Genomic DNA, 23,139 nt, shown 5'->3' on the forward strand with positions numbered 1-23,139 from the left:
GGGTAGCAGAACCACTACTTTATCACCATTAAAACACCATTAAAAGGCTTCCTGATCTACAGCAGATATTAAAGCAAGTACTTTTAATATTTATTCATGTAATCTAGCATTATTTAACTAGCACATTTTAAAGTGATCCAACTATGACTAGTATTCATATTTTTCATTATTCAATATTCATTAGTTAAAAAATGACTTTAAAATAATTTTCCCCAAAAAATTGCTAGTAAAAGGCAAGTAACATTTAATAATCTTTTTTTTTTTTTATTTAAAACTTGTTCATTTGACACTAGTTGTTTATTACAATAGTAAAAAGTAGAGTTACTCACCAGCACTTATTCAGAACATAGTAGCAGTTGCCATTAATATTCCAATTATTGCTGGTTTATGATCCAGTTTCACTATTCATTAGGTAGTAGAATGTATTATTAGTTCATTCATTAGGTAGTAGAACTTATTAGTTAGCCTACTAGAAACAACAGAATGACTACTTATATAATGAATAGTCAATGGCAAAATTGAAAAAGATACTAGTCACTATTGAATCACTTACCCATTATTAAAATTAACTATTAAATTGAGTATTTAAAAAAAAATTGCATTCGTAGTTAGTTTTAACAAAATAATTCATTTTTCAAAAATTGACTGTGTAGACAAAAGACATACAGAGTGAACACTATGACGTGTGTTTTAAGTTACACGCTGGCTGTGTCCAACCTCCAAGTCTCCTTCCTGGGATACTGTAGAGACGCCTCACCTCAAGGTGATACATCAGATAGACAGGCCCTTACAATATATATACACACAATGACCTTAACAAAACTACTGCACTTTCTTTCTTATAAAATACGGTGTTTTGCCATCGTTGGTTATCGAAAAAGAATATGCTGTTTAATGGTACCCTACGTCCTCCACTTTTCGATTGCACCAAGTTAAAACACCTAGACGTTAAATCCAAAATGACCGATGCCATTCGACAGGTTAGACTACTTACGTGCTTTCAAGCAATGTCGTTGCCTGCTCTCATCTCTGGTAAACTGTACGTTTCCGTGCCATCGCAAAGTATTCCTTATCAAGCAAGAAGTGACGTATGTTTTCAGGAAGCCGAGACAAATCCAGTGTGTTCTAGATGCCGTCGAATGCCGAGTCCGAGCGGCGCTGTCCGTTCAGCACCGCTCAGCGCGCGCTCACGTTTGTCCTCAAGATTAAGTGATTGAGGGGGGGTGGGGGCTGGGGTGGATTACAGATGCTGCCTCAAGCCACAATGAAACATCCCGATTAAAGTGACTTTCCCGTATTTGATGCCTTTAACGAAATGATATGGAAAGTGAATGTTTGGCCTCTGGCACTGTACATCGAGGGGAGGGGAGCTGCACAGCTATCACGAGGACGAACCTCGCTTGCCTATCCCGTGTGGAGAATAAAGGCCGCAAAATCTTACTATAACTCTCTATTTTATATTTCAACACACATAAACACACTGATATGCCCTTGTTTGACTACATTTAGCTATCTCACATTTTGCCTTTGTAATATTTGTTTGGTTACGCCAACAGTAACATAGGCTACACCTCATTAAGGACACGGTCCTCATCATTTCAAAGCAAATATAATTTATAAAGCATCTGCGATGGCAAAAACATACTTAAATTGATTCCGCTCCTCACACTTATTATGCAATTTCTTCTCCTAATAACAAGCTTTGCGCATTTGAAGGCGCTGCATGTTATGGGATTTACAGAACAGGATGCCCAAGTTTGTTTGCGGTAATTATGGCATCTGTACGTACACGCGTGGGCCCCACTCTCTCGGCTGAAATACTGCAGTGGAGCTGAGGGGAGCTCGTGCAAAGGCACGAGCCAGCGAATCAATCTGTGAAACATCTACATTTGAACGCCACTGACGTCTCAGACAGTCGTGCCTGCGACGTCTCGGGATTCTATCCCGCTAGGTTTCAACAGCATTCGCATATGAACACTTTAAGAACATCTGGGACTCTTGTCCGCTCCAGCACCACACCCGTGCAGTCAGACCGTCCTCTGTGATTTAACCCGCAACCGCGCACACGGTCGGGCACATCATGCCGCTAACGCTTTAGGGAAGAGTGAGTGAGAAAACGAGGGTGGTAGTCCCAATTTTTAACGGCAAAAACGGAAACGCAACGATTCTAGGTAGTCCAGCCCAAAGAAGTATGGCGAGGGTGACTCGAAGGGAGGGGGAATGCAGGCGCAGGGGAACTAAAAAAACTGCCACATTAGTGATTTTGACATGCTACGTTGCAAAACAGTCACAAATGACATCTGAATGTTGAATATTGCGTCTTGCATCAGTCTGTCCACACAATATTCCCATGCAATAAAGTTTGCGGCGGTCGTACCTGCCTGTCCCATGGTATGCATATGTTCTACATTTCGACACACACACTAATGTTATGTTTCCAGCGCCAGGCCAACACCCTCATTTACCTCAGTCAGACTTTTTTCACCTCTGCATTGCCTCTGTTTGGCAAGAACTATAGCTGTTAGTGGTGTCTGGCGTGTTAATTGGCGTATTCCTGCGTTTCCTGCAGCACATCTGTGAGCAGAAAAGATGCTGAGCGCGAGAGACCGCTCTGCGGCAGATGAGTCCAGGTATAAGACACGCTCAGAACAGGCTATAAACACCTGAAAAAAACCACAACACTTGCGCTGTAGACAAGAGAAAGTCTACTTACTTTTTCCGCACTAAGAGCGATCCATGTAGATCTTGCGTGCCTAAGGATGTTTAAAAGACCCAAGAGAAACTGCGGATGTCGCCATATTGTTGCCGCTATCTTCCTTCCCAGTGCGTACAGCTAGCCTGCATAATTGATGACTCTCAGCGAATTGTTAGGGAGCGTCTGCAAGTACCCTACTTTTGACTTCCGTACTGACCGACAGAACGCTGCAACGTAAGCGAAACAGCGCTAAAAGGAAATATCAATCACAATGAAGTGAGTCTAATTATATTTACCACGTCTCAGTAAAATTAATCTAATCTTCTAATTTCTGTTCCAACAATTGTTAAACTGTCTCAGATTTAATTGTTAAAATTGGATCAGGGCTGTTTGATAAAAAAATAATACAAAAAAAAAATATTAATAATAATAATTTGAAATTAAAATTTAATTCTATTGTTGGTCTTTCAGAACACACAAACAATATAAAATAAAATTTTCTGTCATTTATGGTAACAAGCATCATCATATGGCACTGGCTTTCAAATTAAATAGTGATATTTCTGTGTTGGCACATATAAGCCACATTTCAATATCTTCACTAATGGTTACCTAATTCTGCTATACACAACACTAGTTCCTTCAAAAACCTGTTTGAGGTTTCTGTATGTTTTAAAATGTCTCTGAAGCAAAAAGTCACATGAAGAAACAGTTCACCCAAAAATGAGAATTAGCTGAAAATGTAGGCCATCTAATATTTAGATGAGATAAGGAGAAATTTAGAATTGAATCACTTAACCAGTCACCTCACCAACGGATGCACTCAAGCGAATAAGTGACATCAAAATGAGGGTTCAAACAGCTGATAAAAACATCACAATATCCACAAGTAATTGACACGGCTCCAGTCCATCAGTTAACATCTGGTGAAGCAAACGCTGCGTGTTTGTAATTACCAAACACTTGTTTAAGACATCAAATTTCAAACCATTGCTTCCAGCAAAAATACATGTCCTTTTGCTTTCTTTAAGTGATTTAATGCAAAATTTCTCCAAATCTAAAAAAAATAAAAAAAAAATAAAAAATAAAAAATTCTCCAAATCTATTCTGATGAAGAAACAAATTCATCTACATCTTGGATGGCCTGAGGGGGAGTAAATTTTCAGCAAATGTTTATTTTTGGGTGAGCTATTCCTTTAAAATATCTACATTCAGAGGGCAAATGCAGGATGTGAACAATGTGGGCACAGAATGTGGACTTTTGGACATGTGGGCACGAAAAAGTATCTTTGGTGTTTTAAGTGCAGTGGTCAGTGCAAGATTAGACTGTGGCATTGTTTGTTTTGTGGGGTTGGTTCAAGCAGTGTGTTTGAGGAAGCAGGTACTACATGGTCAAATGTTGCAGGCAATAGTCTTCCTCTAATCCTGTTAGAAAGTGAAAGGAAACAACAGCGTTAGACTACCTCCAACTCCCCCTTCTGGGCCATCTGAGTATCTGTTCTAGTCCTCACTATGAGCCCCAAGTGGATGAAGCCTTGCCGTGCAATACACCACCAGCCATGTCTGCATTTGGCCACTGTCCTTGGTGCTGATGAAGCCCCACTTAGTGTGTGAGTCAAATGGGACACACAGCCATCTTCGCATGACACTGTCTGCAGAGCAGATGAACAACAGTGTATATTACAGGAGCTTACAGCATCTAAAGATATTACTGTAAGCTTAATCTCAAGTAAGAGCCATGGAGGATATTAGGGATAATTGCATTAAGATAGATAGATAGATAGATAGATAGATAGATAGATAGATAGATAGATAGATAGATAGATAGATAGATAGATAGATAGATAGATAGATAGACAGATAGATAGACAGATAGATACCAAGTTAACAGAAACATTCTGGTTAGATTCTGGTTATGGAACAAACATTCTTCCAGTGACATTAACAGAATGTTTGTCAAAGTTTTCTAGTCTCAAATGTTCTCAAAAATTTAGCACAAAAACAATATTTATACATCATTTTTGGAATACATTTTTTTTCCTTAAACGTTTCTTATCAATTTTTTAAATGTTACTACTCGTTTCAGAATGTTCAGCGGACATTTAAAAGTAATGTTTCCATAATGTTTGCAAGAAAATAAAACAGAATGCTCCCTACTGTTTAAGAACATTCAGTTATAACTTATTTGTTAGGTTGCTCAAAAATCAGTATTCTTGTATGCTGGAGTAAAAGGCGGTGAGTAATCAGAAAGACATTATTTTTATGTAACTTTGTAGCTAAGGTTGCTTAAGGTATATTACAGTGCGTTCAATAGATTTTACTGTTGTTTAACAACACAGCGATTCTTTCTGTGGAAAAACTTTCAAAAACCCCATTAATAAGATAAATGGACCTTTTTTCCCCACGTTCCCGGGTTTCTCAGCAGCGGAAGTAGTCGAATGGGAGACAACAATTTTTATTTTTTTTTTTTCCTTTAATGCAAACGGTAATATAATACAAAGTGTAGTGTTTTAAATGTACATAAATTTTTTTTAAATGGAAATATAAAAAAACTTTGGACTATTTTCGATGTTGATGACCGTTGAAACTCGTCATCACAGTCTTTTAAAAAGCGTGGTGTTTTATACACGGACGCCATCTGGTGACAGACTGGATTACTGTCTGTCTGGAGTAGATTACGTGGGTTAAAGACGTTTATTTTGATTGGTCAGTTGTCACAAGGTGCGCGCAACAGCTAACGTACTCCACTCTTGTATAATCAAATGTAGCTTAGTGTTCCAGACAGATTTGTCGTTAAAAATGACGCTGTTTATGAACGCTTGCGCTTTTTTAGTCAAAGTCCTCACTCTACCGCTGCACATTGCGGAGGTGATTGGACTTTTCTCTTTCTACAAACGCGTCTTTCCTCTAATCGTCTATAAAATGTCGATCTCCTACAATGAAAAAATGAAAGACAACAAGAGGGAACTATTTCGAAACCTGGAAAAATTCCACCCCACGAAGGGCTCCCTGCGGATCTTGGAGGTGGGCTGCGGATCCGGGGCGAACTTCGAGCACTACCCGACAGGCTGCAGGATCACATGCACCGACCCCAACCCGCATTTCCAAAAGTACCTGAAAAAATGTATGACCAAGAACGACCACCTCGTTTATGACAGTTTCATAGTGGCGTCGGGGGAGAATCTGAAGGCGGTGGAGGACAACTCCGTGGATGTTGTGGTGTGCACGCTGGTTCTGTGCTCAGTCGAGGACACGCCGAAGGTTCTGCAAGAAGCAAAGAGAGTTCTGAGGCCTGTAAGTTTAGACCAGCCACTGCTTAAGTTAGGTGGTGGAACCCCGATATGCTTTCATAATTCATAAACTGTCTCTTATCTCTCCCAAGCCTTTTTCCATCAAAGAGTCATTTTTTGATTACATTAAGTTTATTTGAGATTAAATGTAACAGCATTACGTAACTACATCAAAGACCTTGAACTACATGTAGATCGTTGTTTGCTGTGATTAACCCATTAGAAACAGCTGTTTTTTTTTAGGGCTGATGTCACCATACAGATTAGGCTGCTGTTTAGAATTGCTGGAATTTTTTTTATTAAACAACGTGTATTCAAATACACAATTATGGGTTGAGAAATATGTATATATATATATATATATATATATATATATATATATATATATATATATATATATATATATATATATAATTTTTCCTTTCCTTTAGGGAGGAGCATTTTTCTTCCTGGAACATGTGGTGTCTGACCCCTCAAGCTGGATTTACTTTTTTCAACATGTCCTTCAACCATTCTGGTAATACAAAAACACAGTATTTATAAAATCACTATTATATTTTACTTATGATCTCCACTGAATTTTAGTAACTTTTATAATGGTTATTTATCTCAAGCTAGAGTAAATAAAGTTAGGGGACATCATAGAGATCATGGGTTTAATTCAGGCAGAGAGGAAGGAAGGGTTTGATTAGAATTATTATTTTTGTTGTTGCTGTTTTTGCTTTAGTCTAACAATTTTACATAATGATGGAATACTTGTAACAAAGCATATGACACTACAGAGTAAGAAAGTCTATACTTGTATGTTTGTCAGGTACTATTTTGGAGATGGCTGTGAGGCAACCCGTGCTACTTGGAAGCACCTCGAGGCAGCTGGCTTCTCTGACCTTCAGCTACGTCACATCCAAGCCCCTCTGTTTTTCATGATCAAGCCACACATTGTTGGTTATGCAGTCAAATAATGAAAATTAATTTTGCCAAAAAAAAAACAACCCTAATTCAAAATTTAATTTCACCACCGTTTGTATGAAAGAGCAATTTGTATTAAACCATAAAATAGAAAGTTTTTGTTTAATATGCAAACACTAAATCTCAAGACTGCATTGTATATTTTATTGACTAAAAAAATGCTGGTAGGTAAAACAACAAAATACTTTTATCTATATGAAACAGGCTTTTGGAGATTAATGTAGGCCAGCTTTTGTGAGGTTGTTGTTAATGCATAAATGAGCTATACTGACATCTAGTAGTTAGGAGGAATGTGTGTCATCTTTAATACTTTTGGATTCAAACTTCTATGCTTTGTATTATAGTTAAATACTCAAAAAGACCACATTGCTTTCTCCAACTTTAAATTCTGACACTTTTTTCCCAACACTTCTGACCATTGAAGTTCCTGTTATAAAACAGATTGTACTCACAAAAAGTAATTTCTTGCTGATAAATTATAAAATAGAACAATTTTTTTTTTTTTTTTTTTTTTACAACAGAAATTTATTTGACTTAAGTTTTTTTGTTGTTGTTGTTTTAATGACCTGATATTTTCATGTTGTCATTGACTGTTGGACCACTATTCTTTAAATATGGTATGAATAAAACAAAATAAAAATGAAAAAAAAAAAAAAAAAAACAGTCCTGGCTGTCTTTTAATATAGAACCCAAGACATTGTTTTCCCAAATATTGACCAACACCATTTCATAAGATAACCTTGCGTTCCTGTCTATCTGATTGGAGTTTTTCCAAGGGCCTCTTTGAAGCTGAGAAAAAAAACTCATAAGTTAAAGTAGTTAAGCTACAGTCAAGCTGCCCTTTTGAAAAGAAAAAAAATAGCTAGCTACACTACAACCACCAAAAAGTAGCTAGCTACATTGAAACTTTTTTTTTCCACAATGACGTATACTACAGTCATGGCCAAAAGTTTTGGCAGTGACATAAACTTAGTGTTTTGCAAAGTTTGCTGCTTCAGTATTTGCAGATTATTTTTTCCACATGTTTCTATGATATACTGAAATACAGTTTTTAAAGGCTTTTATTGGGGAAAAAAAATATCATGAGTCGAGTTTTACAGGGTTGACCCATGTTCTTCATAACCTCTGCAATTCACTCTGACATGCTGGATATTAGCTTCTGGGCTAAATCCTGACCGATGGCAATCCATTCTTGCCTTATTAGTTCTCAGAGTTGATCACAATTTGTGGGCTTCTGCTTATCCACTCTCCTTTTGAGGACTGACCACAGGTTCTTTATGGGATTGAGATCCAGGAGTTGCCTGGCCACAGATCCAAAATTTCAATGCAACGATCTTCAAGCCACTTCTTTATCACTCCTGATTTGTGACATGGTGCTCTATCATGCTGGAAAATGCACGGATCATCACCAAATTGCTCATGGATCGTTGGAAGAAGTCACTCTTGCAGGACGTTTTGATACCATTCTTTATTCATGGGAGTGTTTTTAAGCAGAATTATGAGAGTTCACTCCCTTGGTTGAAAAGCAACCCCACACATGGACGGCCTCAGGATGCTTCACTGTTAGCACAACACAGGACTCATGATAGCGTTAATCTTTTCTTCTCTGAACAATCGATTTTCCAGATGCCCAAGCAGTCGGAAGGGAGCTTCATCAGAGAAAATAACTTTGCACCAGTCTTCTGCTGTCCAATTCCTGTACTTCCTGCAAAATTTCAGTCTGTCCTTGACATTTTTCTTGGAGAGAAGTGGCTGCTTTGCTGCCCTTGACACCAGACCATTGTCCAAAAGTTTTGGCCTCACTGTGTGTGCAGATGCTCTCACACCAACCTGCTGCCATTCCTGAGCAAGCTCTGCACTGCTGGATACACAATTCCGTAGCTGACTCCTCGGGAGGAGACGGACCTAGCGCTTGCTGGACACGTCCTGAAGACTTCTTCACTGCAGTTGAACCTCTCTCCTTGAAGTTCTTGATGATCCGGTAAATGGTTCTTTCAGCAATTTCCTTGCATGTGAGGCCATTTTGATGCAACCCGATGATAGCTGCACGTGTTTCTTTGGAGGTAACCATTGCTAACAAGAACACAATGATTGGAAGCACTTCTTCCCTCCTTTTATAGCAATCAGTCTGCTCTCACAATCTATTTAGTATGATAGTGATTTCAGCTGATTAGTACTCATTCACACTTTCACATATGCTGCTGATATGATTAGTCAATGTTAGCTGGTCATTTGGTGTCAGGATCAAAAAACAGTGAAATTTGTTTTGTTTGTTTGTTTTTTGGTGAAAAGTTAATTTTTTGGACAATAACGCTTTTAGCAATTATTTAAAATGCGTCTGATCACTCTACACAATACTCTAGAAACAATGTGAATGAACACCACAACAGCAAACTTTGCAAAACACAAAATGTATGTCTCTGCCAAAACTTTTGGCCAGGACTCTAGAGAGTCTGAAGACTTTGATTACTTTGGTTCAGGTGTGTTTAATTAGGGTTGAAGCTAAACTCAGCAGGACAAAATACTGTAGTAACTTATAGTAAATGCTGTAGTATTTTTTTTTAACCATACTATAGTAAAGTGTATTATACTGTATATATTATAGAATATACATAACACTTTTTAATGAATGCTACATCATACTGTAGTATTAACTATAGCGAACTTATATACTGTAATAAATACTGTAGTGTAATTTAGTTTTTACTACAGTAAACTGTAATGTATTGTAGTATAATATAAAACATAAACAGTACAGTATTGGATAAAGTAATTTGTTTATATTACTATAGTTGTTATATTACCACAGCAACTATAGAATTACCACAACAAATTAATCCAAGTCCTTAGTACGGTTCAAAAACACTATAGTATTTACTATAAATTACTATAGTATTTTTTTTTTCATGTGGTGGCCCTCCAGAAACAGATTTGGACACCCCTCCCTGTCCTACATGTAGCTTACTTTAGGAAAACAAAGCCATAGCCTTATTAGATTGTGTAATTACACGTCAAAAAAAAGTGTACATTATACGTATTTTGTATGCACTATATTTGTTGTTTTTAGTATTTTGAACTATACTGTTCAAGCAGTTTTTTTCACCTTAAGACAAGAAATAAACATGGGCGTTTAGCGCCATCACCCGACCGTTATAATGAGACTAATTTATTAAAGAATGCATTACCTTTTTGTCAATTAATTCTAAAATAATACTCAACTACGACTGTTTCTCGTGCCTTTCGCCTCTGTAAAAATAGGTATTGGCAACAACTAACAGCGTTGATGACTCGTCATTTCAAGGCCATCGCTCGGCTGGACTTATTTCTACAGTCACGCTAAAAGTGTGTCGTTTTAATAAGGGGAATTACAGTCTTCGTGTCGGGGGAAAAAATATATATTTAGTATGTAATAACAATTGTAATCGTGTATTATATGCTGCAAGAAGCAAAGAGAGTTTTGAGGCCCGATAACATTTGGTATAATCATATTTCATAGTACAGATTAGTAGGCATCTGTTTCCAAGTGCTTTTAAATACTAGTTTTAAACATTTTAAACTAAACAACCGTTTTCAAATACTCAATTTCGAGTTGAGAAATAAAGATTTCGTACTCCTTTTCTTCTTTAGGGAGGAGCATTATTCTTTCTTGAACATGTCTGACTCACTGATCTATAACAGATATATATATATACATACATACATACATACATACATACATATATATATATATATATCAGTGGTCTGACCCCTCAACCTGGAGTTACATTTTCCAACATGTTTTTTAGCCTATTTTTTTTTTCAGCCTGGTAATAATGATGATAATAAACACAATATTTATATATATGTTTTATATTTTTTATTTATATATATATATATATATATTTATTTTTTTTATTTATATATATATATATATATATGTGTATATGTATATATGTATATGTGTATATGTATATATGTATATGTGTATATGTATATATATGTGTATATGTATATATGTATATATATGTATGTATATATGTATATATATGTATGTATATATGTATATATATGTATGTATATATATATGTATGTTTGTATATGTATGTATATATATATGTATATGTGTATATATATATATATATATGTGTATATATATACATATATATATATATACATATATATATATATACATATATATATATATATATATATATATACATATATATATATATATATATATATATATATATATATATATATATATATATATATATATATATATATATATATTCTGTCTTCCACTGCTTATCACCCACACATAACCGGAGGTCACTGTTCTTCTGGACAGAGAGTGAGAGGAAGGGTTTTTGCTCTAAACTCAGAATGTATCCATTTAACACAACAATGATGCTAGTAACAAAACATATGACCACTATGGAATAATAAAGTCTAACTGTAAAGTTTATAGCCGTCATATAACTGTACAGGTGCATATGCTTGTCAGGTGCTTTATGAACGACGGCTGTGATACAACCTGTGCTACTTGGAAGCACCTCGAGGCAGCTGGCTTCTCTGACCTTAAGCTACGCCACATCCAGGCTAATTTATTATTTTTGCTCAAACCACAAATTGCTGGTTATCCAGTAAAATAATGAATATGAATTTTGCCAAAAAAAAACAAAAAAAAAAAACACAGCAACCACATGTGATGACCCCGGGCTGGACACCGCTTCGTCCACGGTGAAAGCCGATTCGGCGATCCACAGTGCAAAGTTGATGTATTTCCCCATGGCCAGCACGGATCAGCTTCAGGCATGACGAAGCTGACATCGTCCTCTTTTGGAAGGCCAAACAGCTTTCACAGTGAAACACACAGCATCTATACGACATGGCGGCAGCGGCAACAACAATACTACAACGAGAATAAAAGGTACACCTTCTTTCTTTGCGTGAACATCTGGGCGGTGTTATGCAAATATCCTCACATGCTGACTTAGAGATGTGGGGGCGTGTTAGAACGAGATGTTTCAGGGGGTGTGGACGAGTGTTAACTTTTATGAAGAATATCTCTTTGGATTTGAGACTTTAGTATTTGCAACTTCACAGATCTCTTCTTTATTCCCCAAGAGCTTGTAACACTCCAAAGAGAGAGGAAAATTTGAAATCGCATCATATGACCCCTTTAATAAGTTTGGCCTTCATGCTTCTGTACTTGTTATAATAGTATGGAATTAGCTAGATACACATAAATACTTAAGACCATCTTGCATTCCCCAACTTTAAATAGAGACATTTCTTTCCAAGTTTTAGAACATTTAATTTTATTTTTTTTATTTTTATGTTTGACGATATATGTAAAACTGATTGTTATTCCAAAAAGTAATTTCTAGCTGATTAATCTAAAATAGAACACACACATTTTTTTGACTTTGTGTTATTTTATTTTTTTTACTTTTCCTAAGCCTGGAAATTATTATTTTTCAATTATTTATAGAATAAAAACATAATAAAAAACAAAGCTATAATTTTTGAAATTATGTTTTCCCAAATATACTGACCTAACCTTGCATAACCTTGCATCTCCTATCTGACCATCTGAGTTGAGTTTTTCCAAATGGCCTACTTGAGACAGAAACATATTGAAACTGAAAGGGAGCAAAACAAAGGCTGGAAAAATATTTATTTAGATTCACTTTAGCAAAAACAAGTGTCCATCTTTTTCATCGTATACTCCCTGATTTGATTGTCTTGTAACAGCTTGGCTTATAAACAGTGGTAAGCCTCAGGCCTATTACTCATCTAAAACCAACAACGGTCCCAACCTAAGAGAGTATATGGCTTAAAGACCGCTCAGACATATTACAAAGACCTGGACTAGAAAGGTTTTTTTGTCTATCAATCCAGAATAAGGCTTAAATGAATCTACCACTGTTTCATGTTACCCATAATAATAAAGCTGAAAGTCCTCGCCTTAAATTTTGCTCAGTCTCTGTAGAAAACGTCTCACTAAAACTCACTAAAATAAAATACGGAATGGGGATAAGAATACCAGACCTTCCTAAGAGGGGGAAAATAGCAAAAATGCAAAGAACACAGCTGCATGACTTCATGAAAAACACAATCGCGTCACGATTTTCATACATACAAGCGCATCTGAGATAAGGTGTAAAAATACCAGTCTTCTATTTTGGATAAAGCAAAATTCAGCTAGCGCTTAAATAAAATTAACATTCAATATTCCCTGGAAACCAAATGGGTCAAGAATAAAGCAAAATCTCCCAGTGTAGACGTGCCAATGCTTGCACAAGATACATACACAAATATAAACATCTGCTGACTGCAAATATAAATGTTAATGGAACAGCGTTTCCCTCTTTCCATCTATTCTGAAAAGCATAATTGTTGCTGTTGTTTCTGGTCAATAATTCTTAGGCTGTAGTTAAAAATGAGTTGTATAAAAACAAGCACTTGACATGAGGATTAAATGTATCCCCTCTGCCAAAAAAAAAAAGTCCCTGTGTCTGTATAAGCACGTAGGCAGACAGGTCTGCCAGCAAAGTCCTATTAGCATGATTGTATGGATGTCCCACTAGCCAGTTTTAACACAGTACAGGTCCTTTAATGTCTTGAGCTCTTCGATAAGAGTCTTGTTCTGATTCTCCAGGACAGCCACACGGTTCTCCAAACACTTCACATACTCCTTTTTCTTTCTGCGACACTCTCTGGCTGCCTCCCTGCATGCAAAGATTCGGAATTACACAAATGCAGTTAGGCTTAGTACATTACCAACCAACAAATTCATTCTCTTGTGCTCGAATACACCCACCTGTTCTTCGCCAGGCGTATCTCTCTCTTCATTTGCGGGTCATTGCTTTTGCCCTGAGAGCTGATAACGGGTGATGTCATGACGACAGTCTGAGGCAGCGAGGAGGAAGAAGAGCGGATCTGATAAGCTTGCATTTCTCCCCCTGCACCTGTAACACAGTATCACAGCCAGAGTGTGTTGCACATGTACTAAAGCAACAATATGAGCTGATTGCCAAATTGAAAGGTCTTTTTGCCTTTATGTGCTAACCTTGGAGCACCACCTGGTTACTAGGCAGCAGAATCTGTTGTCCGTCGGCGGTCTGAGCGTATTGCAGTATAGTTGGCTGGCTTGGGTTCGAGTTGGTCATGGTGAGAGTCTGCAGGCCCTGTACACCCTCTGAACCAGCACTGGCCAGCTGCAGAGAGCCATTGGATGAAATCGCAACTGCAACAGAGCAAACAAGAATCGTGCATGAAGATACATCTTTTTTTATGTGCTTTTTATGCAGTTACATTACAATTGTGCTCTAGTTCATATCGTAATATAATAAGAAATCATGTTTGTGTAAACAACAAACTGCATGGCTATTTGAGTCAATTTTGCCATTAACAACTTATGCAACCCTTAGCTTCATTTTTGTTACAAAATACATAGGAAGTTACCACATGAGGCATTCAGTACTCTAATAGTATGCTGGCTTGGCTTACAATATTGGCCAGTGCTTGTCTGGTAGATCGGGGTAGGAAGTGAAACGCTTGTTATGGCAGAAGAGGTGGAGCATTCCTCTTCTCCCTCGTTCTGAGTCGCCACTTCCTCAGCTGATAGATCATTTAGAATCTTCCTGAAACACAAAAAGGAACAGAAAGTTTTTGTTTTGTGCCCAAACTCTTGGTTTTGTGCCATAGTTGTGCCTGGAATTTGGAGCTTGGCAAATTTTGCTTTTCACTCTACTCTCAGTAACACTGTGTTTGTGTATGATTAAGGGCACATAATGAAATAGTGAACAAAAGGCACTAAATTAGCACTATATCAATAAAAAATACTTTTAAATTAATGTCACCCTGAAAAATTAATTAATTCTTGAAGAATTGACAATTCTTATGTTTTATAGAATGCTGTAGTCTTTATTATAAATGATTTAGCTGTGCACATAATTTTTTATTCATGCACACCACATAATCTTCAATCAAAAAGATTAACAACTTCCCCCTTATAAAAGGCTAGTCAATAATCTCCAGCAGCCTCTCACTTACACGTATCTTTTTTTGCTAATGTTGTGATCTCTATCAATTCCAGATGAACAAAATCAAACTGCATACTACATTTTTTCTGATTCGAGAAGCCAGTTCACTCAGATATATGTCACAATAGAGAAGAAAAGAAGAGCAACATTTCTATTAAATGGCGACTTAACTAAAAATGTCTTCTGTCTTTGCTTTCTTAAAGACTAATACATTTTATAAATTGGCACTCCATCTAATATTAATAAATTCAGTCATTTTAAACTTTCAGTTGACGATACCCAAATTTCTCCTCCTTCTCAGGTGAGTAATTTGGGTATGATTTTTGATGCTCAGTTGACTTAATTCTCACTTCAAAAACATAACTAAAGTTTCTTTTTTCCATCTTCGTAACATTGCTTGCATTAGACCCTTTCTTTCTAGGCCTGATGCTGAGAGGCTTATTCATGGCTTCATAACATCACGGCTCGATTATTGCAATTCTCTCTTTGGGGGATTACCAGCAAGTTCTGTTAAGAGACTACAATATATTCAAAACTCAGCTACTTTTTCCTATAACACGCCAAAGTTATAGAATGCATTACCCGTGTTTATTAGGAATGTTGCTTTCTTGGATTGTTTTAAGAAACTTCTAAAGACTAATCTTTTTAGTGAAGCTTTTAATTTATGGCTATTACTGTGAATTTATTTTTGAATTTATTTTTGAGTTTTGGTTCACTTGTTATTTTGTTTTTACATGTTGTAGCGCTTTGAGTATTAAGAAAGGCACATTACAAATAAAATGTATTATTATTATTATTAAAGTGCAAGAGAACCATTCTTGGGAGAAAATGCCTGGTTACACAATCACCATGAATAATAATGAGTTTTGTGAGTTGTGCGTTTACTGAGGGAATATTTTGGAGCAGATACAGTTCTTCAGTGTGAGAAGAAGCTGAGACTCCACCTCACCGACTGGCTCTGATAAATTCAAATTGCCAAATGTGGTCAGAATTTATGCATGACCACTTGGGGCTCACATGTTCTCCAACTACTATGCAAATGAAGGCTAGTAGGATGCTGGCTTTAGAAGTAATAAAATAATCTGTGTAATTTTGAGGTGCCACTCATAAGGCCCAGCAGAGTCATAAATTATTTGCCCTGAGCCTTTTACCTGTAGGATGGGCGCCGAGCCAGGATCTCTCTTGACTTCTGGTTAGATGCTCCACTGTCGCTTGAATCCTGAGAATCATCACTATCAGATCCTTGACCCTAATAAGAAACATTGTTTAAGTGGAGGGAGCCTTAAGTAAAAACAAAGACCAGTTTATGATCATGCTGTATGAGTGTCTGCACATTACCTGTGTTTGTGCCTGTGGAGACTGGATAACCGATGACTGCGCTGACTGAATCACACCTTGAACCTGGAACTGACCGCTGGGCAGCTGGACCACAGTCACTTGATTCCCACCCAGAGACATCTTTCACAAGATGATAATAACATGAAACAAGCACTTTTATTGCTGATTTTTACAAATGCTTAGTCACATATTTATCATGCAAATATGTGTACATAAGTACATACATGAACAGTACCTGTGCTATCTGTGATAGGTGAGAGGCAGTTATAGTTGTGGGGATGGCAACAGTTTGGGACTCAGAGCCATTACGGTTATTCTGCTGGACCTCCTCCATTGCTGCTGCAAATGAACAATGAGACATATTTTGGTCAATACTTAATGTTGATGTCATGCTTTCCATGACCAGGAGCTTGCACAATTGTAAAAAATTACATTTTTTAAAAACTTTTACATTTACAGAGATTACAGTAAACAAGCAATTTATGACCAGTTATATTTTAGAGCTGACCATAATAAAAAAAGAAAGAAAAAGTACACACACACAAACATATATATATATATATATATATATATATATATATATAAATTATTATATAATGTTTGAATAAATATTTTATATTAACAATTCATTTCAAATTTGAATTTTTAATAAAAAAAAAAAAAAATTGCACATTTAAAATTCTATGTTCAAATAAAAAATACAAATTAATGTAAACTGCAAAAGTAAATTTAAAAAATAATAATACCTAGAGATGGGGACCAGTGATTTTTTATTTTATTTAATTTTAAATTAAATTTTTTTCAGGGCATACAGAAATCTGAACCACGGGCATTTAAACTATGTACAAATATATACAATTTTGCAGATTGACAGCAAACATGAGAAAACTGAAGCACACAGACTGTTTATATTGTGCTTACGGGATGGTCGGGGTGTGTGTGTTTGTGTGCTGAGGTAGTTCTGTGGTCAACCGAGGCTAACAGTCAAAAGCCTTGATTTAGTTTTACCCCAAACCCTGAGTCAGGACCTCTCAAACCTTCAGCTCCACCACACACACACTTACACTGTCCTTGTGGGCTGCTTTCAGCACATTACTGCTGCAACCTTTCAGCAGTTGTCCTCATTTATGATTTAATTCCAGTAAAATCATGTTATTACAATAAATGGACAATAAAGTTACAATGTAATGGAAAAAACAAACAAACAAATACTCAACATGGAAGACACAACACCTCCTGTAATAGTAAATCAGATGGAGCTGCTTTGTGTGGTTATCAAAATCACTTCTTGCAGAACCGGATGCTAAATATCGCCCAACAAATACTCACATTCCTCCAAAAAACAACCAATATCAGGCTAAATTCTATTTAAATAAACCCAGAATAACACTGCGAGTTAAATCGACCTGTTGATTCAACATTTACGATAATATTGTCTGCTAAAAGCCCGCCTTTAAAACAAACGATCTAAGGCTACAGCAGCTAACAGGCTAAAAAAAAAAAAGCTGTATTTGATTTAATTTCAAGAATTATCTGTCAAAATACACAAGACTGTGCCGGTATTTATAAGCGGGCTTGTTTCTACTAAAGAAAAGCTCCATCACAAGATATAGATAGTTTTTTTTTTTTAGTGATGTTGCAAATATTTAACGAGTGTCAGAGGCTTAAAGTGTAATTCCCCCATGAGATCCTGATCAAAAGCGCATCTCCAAATAAAGCCAGCCGCTGCGGTGTGTTACGAAGCCCGTGATCGACTTTATGCCGCGCTCTGCAGAAAGTTCCAAGCTAGTCACTGGCACGCAAGTACCCGCGTCAACAGACGTCAGCGATACGGGGAGCCATTAAAACACCTTCCCGTGAGCGAGTGCTACAACCGAGCGGACGGGCGCCATGACTGCAGCGACAGGTCGGCAGAAGAGGAAGAGTATAAAACAAAAGCAACGCTTTACCTTTAATCCTTTTGAACCGCTTCTGGAAACAATAACGCCGTCTATAGAGATGTCAATATTTGAGATATAATTTGTAAAGTAAATGATTTAATAATGCATAGAATAAACCTGGGCGGTTTCCATTGAAAAAATCTAGATGGCTTTAGGGGTTTTTTTCTCTCTAAAGGCCGCAATAAGCGCCGCCCCCTAGAAGGACGTGTTACGTAAATGTCCTTTAAGCTTTGTGATTGGTCAATGTCACTGAAACGGAAAAGTAGTCCAGGGACTTGAATCAAACCAATGCAATTTTCTGAACTTCTCTATTCTGCTTGACAAATAGGCTACTATATTCACAGACAAAAAATGTGCAAATTGAATTTAAAAATGTGCATTATTTTTGTTAGAAGCGGAGTCGCTGCAAGAATTCTAAATGACTATTATGAACAGAAAAATGAAATTTTATGGAGACATTCTTAATATAATTTTCCTGTTATACATCAGCAAATATTATCGAAATAAAACACACACACACACACACACACACACACACACACACACACACACAATGCAGTTTGACAATTATCTATAAAATTAAATAATTAGAATTAAATTAGAAATAAAAAGTATTTTACTGAGAAACATAAATTCTTTTTTTTCTCTCCAGAAAGAGGCAGGGACAGATAGACAGACAGACAGACAGACAGACAGACAGACAGACAGACAGACAGACAGACAGACAGACAGACAGATAGATAGATAGATAGATAGATAGATAGATAGATAGATAGATAGATAGATAGATAGATAGATAGATAGATAGATAGATAGATAGATAGATAGATAAAATCAGAAATAGAAAGTATTTTACTGAGAAATGTCAATTCTTTTTTCTCTCTCCAGAAAGAGGCTGAGAGATAGATAGATAGATGATAGATAGATAGATAGATAGATAGATAGATAGATAGATAGATAGATAGAATATAACTACAGACTGCAGTTATACAAAACAAACTTCAGAGATGCAAAATAAAAGCTTTTATTATTTTTTCTGTTTTTCATTGGAGTAAAAAACAGTTACAGTAACCAATGTACAAAAAAGAAAGAGATGTGAACCAACAGGGAAATGCTTGCTTGCATAATCATGACTTTCATTTAAATCCATGAATGACTAAAAGAAATTGTAAATATCACATTCTTATGATTTAAATACAATATTTTAATCTTATAATTAAAAATTATATAAGAATTGAACAGAACATTTTAATCAACAAAGAGTAATATGCGTTGTCCAAATAAAAAAGTAATGTTACTGTTGCATGTCCTCATTTTATTCCATAGCAAGCAAATAATCCACATTTTATATGTAGTGGTTAAGTGTGTGTGTGTTGCCTGGTGTGTACTTTGAAATGTAACTGCAGCTGGTTGCATAATGTGTGAAACTTTTCTTTTGGTTCCAGCACTTAGCTGTCATGATAGATTATCAATTAACTGAACTGTGTCTAATTTTCTGCTTTGTTTTGTTTTGTTGTCCATATTAAGACTTGATTAACACTTATGTAAATGACAAAATCTTTTCATTTTAAGAACAAAATCATTGCAAACATGAAAGTGAATATTTATAAATGAATATCCTCTCCGTCCTGGAAAGCACTATTTCCCTGAATGCCCCATGTAAAAAGCTCATTCACTCGCTTGTGCTTTCATCACATAAACTCAGCTCGATGCCATTAATGACTGTGAGAATGAGAGAATACATTTCATGACAGCGTCTCTGATTTGGAAAAAGGTATTGTGGAACTCATCAACAAACAAATGACCTTTCAAAGCTGTGACCATACATACACATAAGTACACAACCCCAGAATGAGGTTAGGCTAACATACTGTAGTGATCAGTTGTGTAAGGACTCTGAAAATAGTCTTTCAAACCCCCACAGTGCTTGACTTTATCATGCTTACATCTTCAAGACTTGTACAAACCGTAAGATTTCTGAATTTGAATTATGAAAGAAATGCATGACAGAAAGATCTGAACACAGACTTCAACCCATCACATTTCTGATCAACCGGAAAAGAGCAAGCAGAAACTGAGCAAGCTATTTACAGTAAGTCTTCATCTTCAGTCCCCCGCTCAGCTACAAAGGGATGTCAGTGACAGTAGTTAATATTCAAATTCATTCAAAAATTGGACAGAATACAGCGACTAACTTACAGTACAGTAGAATTTCGCATCTGTACACAAGCAATTATTTACAATTATTTATGGTTTACAAGAAATTATTCATTCCTAGTAAAAATGTCTATAGTACAGGAGACAGCAACTGTCCTTTAAAGATCCTTTGCCAAACATGTAAAATCTATGCCTTTTTGTACAGTTAGATGTTCACGAGGGGCTTGCTTGTACAGAGATTCCTGTTATTTTACAGTTGTTTTGTTTTATTGTACAGATGCCTGGCTTTTTTTTTTTTTTTTTTTTTTTTTTTTGCCATTCAGAGGTTTAAATGGCTTGTCCTGATGTGAATAAGCACCTTTAGATGAGAGCAAAAATAGAGGCATACGTACCTCAGTTTGTGTTTGGTTTGGGCTTGATGTGTGATGATGAGGTCTGCATTTGGTGAATGCTCTTGTCTATATGAGTGCTTTTTTTATTGTTATATGGCGAGAAGTGAACTCAAGGAATGTGTGATTTGTAAATGTAGGCATTGAGGTTAGACTGGGCATAAAGTCCCAAAAATGTGTAAGTCACAATTTTTTTGTGTAAGTCATATGCTACTCAATAATGCAAGTAATTATATAATACTACACATATGCCCTTGTTGACGGATATTAATAATCCATGTTACAGAATGTATCTGCATTTATCTGATGAAAAATAATAGGGATGATTATCCTCATGCTGAATTTATGGGGGATGAAGGAGTGAAGTTGTTCAGTGTAATATATATATATATATATATATATATATAGTATATATAGCTAACATTCAATTAATCAAAGTCACTAATTGCAAAACCAAGCAATTCATAATTAAAATGGTTGTGGACCGTCTTAAATAACCTGATGAATATAGATTAAAACGGAAAAAAAAGTTAAATACTTTTGTGTATCACATTGCACTTTTGTCTAGTACAACTGTAGATTGTGTTTTGTAAATACTGTAGAACTAAAACAAATTAAAAGAAGTAAGTTTGTAACCAGGAAAGTGCCATATCTGAAATTAATTTTGTTAAAGCCCCAGTGGTAAGATTTAAAATGCTAAATGGTTCCAGAACTGCCAGAGCAAACTGAGCAAAATGAGCTGACAGCTGCAGTCTGTGTCTTAACCAAAGTGATGGTGGATGAAACTGTGGGTTTTAACCTGGGTAAGGGCATTTGAATTCCAATTCATTTGAACTGGAGCATTACAGAAATGTCCTATAATCAAAACTGCCCTTGAGAAAGGCACTTAACCCCAGGTTGCTCTGAAGGGACCGTCCCTGTGTTATAAGTATGTCCCTGTGTTATAAGCTGGATTGCAGATCAATTCTGTGTATGTATTCAGAACCATTAATTGCTAGATCCTAAAAGGAATTAATCTTCCATTCATGGCGTCCTAGACTGTTCATTAACTTGATTACCACACTACTAAACATCCCAAACGAGTTGCAACAAAACTAATTAAGATACAGAATTTATATTGCTAAACCTACATAATTACTTGACTGATCAATGCGACTTAACGTCTTTTGTAGTCCATCCATCCATCAAGACCTATCATTTATTGTATCAATCATAATAGTATAAATTACAGTTTATATTGCACTTCTTATTTTAAGATTTCACTTTGTCTCTCTTTTTCACTTAGTTATTTTGAGTATTGACTCCTGAAATCATTTCCATTGATTCCAAAATCTTGTAATCAGAAAAAAAATATTTTGGAATCGAACAACTCAGGTGAAAACTTACAAACTGAGGCTTTAAGCTCCTTTTAATTGAAAAAAAAACAATAACACTAGTTAGTCAGTGCTAGAAAGGAATGTGTTTGAGTAGAAAAAACAGCTAGGTAATTCAAGTAAATTTAACTCATGACCAAGAACTGGACAGACAGTAAGTGGCAATTTGTTCTGGGGGAGAAGGAAGTGAGAAAAAAGGGAAATTCTATTATAATATCCCTTCTCCAAAACAGTCTTCTCACACATTTGTATTTTTTGTTCAATGACACCTTATTCCTGAAAAAACAGGGCCAAGTCTGTCTGTATATGAACCCAATCCCAGTTGTGAGGCCAGGCTCCATAGCACCTTTCTAGTAAGCCTTTGTCTCGCCCATAACCCAGCTCACATGTTGTATGCTACGTATATGGGGTCCAACTGATCTGCCAGGAAGGAGTCTCTCAAGTGCATTCGTTGCTTTTCTCCTCTGGAGTTTATGGGGATGACCCCAGGGTCAACGATAACCACTACACCCACAATCAGATGGTGCTCCTCTAATACCACATTGGTTACCAGCGGAACCAGGTCTAAAGCATCCTGCTCTGATCCGCAGAGTTCAGCCACCACCACCAGCAGATTTGTCCAGGTGAACACGGCACTGCAAAGGGAAAACCCAAGTAAGACATAATGGAGAACATGATTGCACAATTAAAATGATGTTGCTGGGATTTTACCTTTCACCAATGCTGCGATGGGCTCGTGATACGCTGGTCTCGATGTCAATTGGATGATATCGCAAACCTCTCAATTCTAAAGTCTCATCCAGAGAGCCCACCACAAACAGGGCATCATGGCGATCTAATAAGCAAAAACATTTTTACAAGAATGCATGTGCCTTTATCTCATACAGTCAGAGACCACTAGTTACAATATCTAAATTTTAAAAAAGGATTTTTTTTCTTTTTTTAGTGTAAGTGCAGA

General features: G+C 36.3%; 4 protein-coding genes across 14 annotated transcripts in view; 1 reads left to right on the forward strand and 3 right to left on the reverse strand.

The window, feature by feature from the left end:
• The window catches only part of LOC109061925 (sodium channel protein type 8 subunit alpha-like), a 51,262-nt gene extending 46,952 nt beyond the window's left edge, over positions 1–4,310 (reverse strand). For 4 of the 6 annotated variants that reach the window (XM_042758536.1, XM_042758531.1, XM_042758535.1 and 1 more), the window contains exon 1: positions 2,714–2,871. The gene's annotated coding sequence lies outside the window, so the exon portion shown is untranslated. Of the gene's footprint in view, positions 1–994; positions 1,169–2,713; positions 2,872–4,158 lie in introns of those variants that run through there. The other 2 variants (XM_042758534.1, XM_042758533.1) reach the window with 2 other exon arrangements.
• A 1,025-nt stretch (positions 4,311–5,335) lies between these two features.
• LOC109052583 (methyltransferase-like protein 7A) lies at positions 5,336–7,617 on the forward strand. The gene is made up of 3 exons (XM_042758570.1): positions 5,336–5,989; positions 6,417–6,502; positions 6,800–7,617. Exons 1-3 carry the CDS (start codon positions 5,495–5,497, stop codon positions 6,945–6,947), a joined length of 729 nt encoding a protein of 242 aa, XP_042614504.1. The 5' UTR covers positions 5,336–5,494; the 3' UTR covers positions 6,948–7,617.
• A 4,979-nt stretch (positions 7,618–12,596) lies between these two features.
• Positions 12,597–18,444, reverse strand: LOC109052581 (cyclic AMP-dependent transcription factor ATF-1-like). Of its 3 annotated transcripts, none has more exons than XM_019069998.2 (8): positions 18,272–18,444; positions 16,558–16,658; positions 16,323–16,442; positions 16,136–16,233; positions 14,449–14,582; positions 14,009–14,185; positions 13,760–13,907; positions 12,597–13,667 (listed from the first exon to the last, which is right to left on the reverse strand). In XM_019069998.2, exons 2-8 carry the CDS (start codon positions 16,654–16,656, stop codon positions 13,523–13,525), a joined length of 921 nt encoding a protein of 306 aa, XP_018925543.1. In that variant the 5' UTR covers positions 16,657–16,658; positions 18,272–18,444; the 3' UTR covers positions 12,597–13,522. The 3 variants fall into 3 exon arrangements, with proteins under 3 accessions (XP_018925543.1, XP_018925542.1, XP_018925544.1); XM_019069997.2 differs by having other exon boundaries at positions 16,558–16,661; XM_019069999.2 differs by lacking the exon at positions 18,272–18,444 and adding an exon at positions 17,540–18,237 and having other exon boundaries at positions 16,558–16,661.
• A 2,253-nt stretch (positions 18,445–20,697) lies between these two features.
• LOC109052580 (disco-interacting protein 2 homolog B-A-like) overlaps positions 20,698–23,139 on the reverse strand; it is a 31,836-nt gene continuing 29,394 nt past the window's right edge. For all 4 annotated transcript variants that reach the window (XM_042758540.1, XM_042758539.1, XM_042758538.1 and 1 more), the window contains 2 exons: positions 22,893–23,016; positions 20,698–22,816 (listed from right to left, as the gene is read on the reverse strand). In XM_042758540.1, coding sequence (XP_042614474.1) covers positions 22,564–22,816; positions 22,893–23,016 — 377 coding nt within the window. In that variant the 3' untranslated portion in view covers positions 20,698–22,563. The remainder of the gene's footprint in view (positions 22,817–22,892; positions 23,017–23,139) is intronic.

This window comes from Cyprinus carpio, chromosome A6, assembly GCF_018340385.1.
Source record: "Cyprinus carpio isolate SPL01 chromosome A6, ASM1834038v1, whole genome shotgun sequence".
In the NCBI taxonomy this organism is placed as follows: domain Eukaryota; kingdom Metazoa; phylum Chordata; class Actinopteri; order Cypriniformes; family Cyprinidae; genus Cyprinus; species Cyprinus carpio.

Bases quoted from the DNA above. Each gene is read 5' to 3' on its own strand.
- LOC109052583 (XM_042758570.1), top strand. From the start codon at position 5,495: ATGACGCTGTTTATGAACGCTTGCGCTTTTTTAGTCAAAGTCCTCACT. The intron at 5,990-6,416 runs GTAAGTTTAGAC...CCTTTCCTTTAG, and splicing joins CAAAGAGAGTTCTGAGGCCT to GGAGGAGCATTTTTCTTCCT. The intron at 6,503-6,799 runs GTAATACAAAAA...TATGTTTGTCAG, and splicing joins CATGTCCTTCAACCATTCTG to GTACTATTTTGGAGATGGCT.
- LOC109052581 (XM_019069998.2), bottom strand. From the start codon at position 16,656: ATGGAGGAGGTCCAGCAGAATAACCGTAATGGCTCTGAGTCCCAAACT. The intron at 13,908-14,008 runs GTTAGCACATAA...ACTGTGTTACAG, and splicing joins TAACCAGGTGGTGCTCCAAG to GTGCAGGGGGAGAAATGCAA. The intron at 13,668-13,759 runs GTGGGTGTATTC...CTTTGCATGCAG, and splicing joins ATACGCCTGGCGAAGAACAG to GGAGGCAGCCAGAGAGTGTC.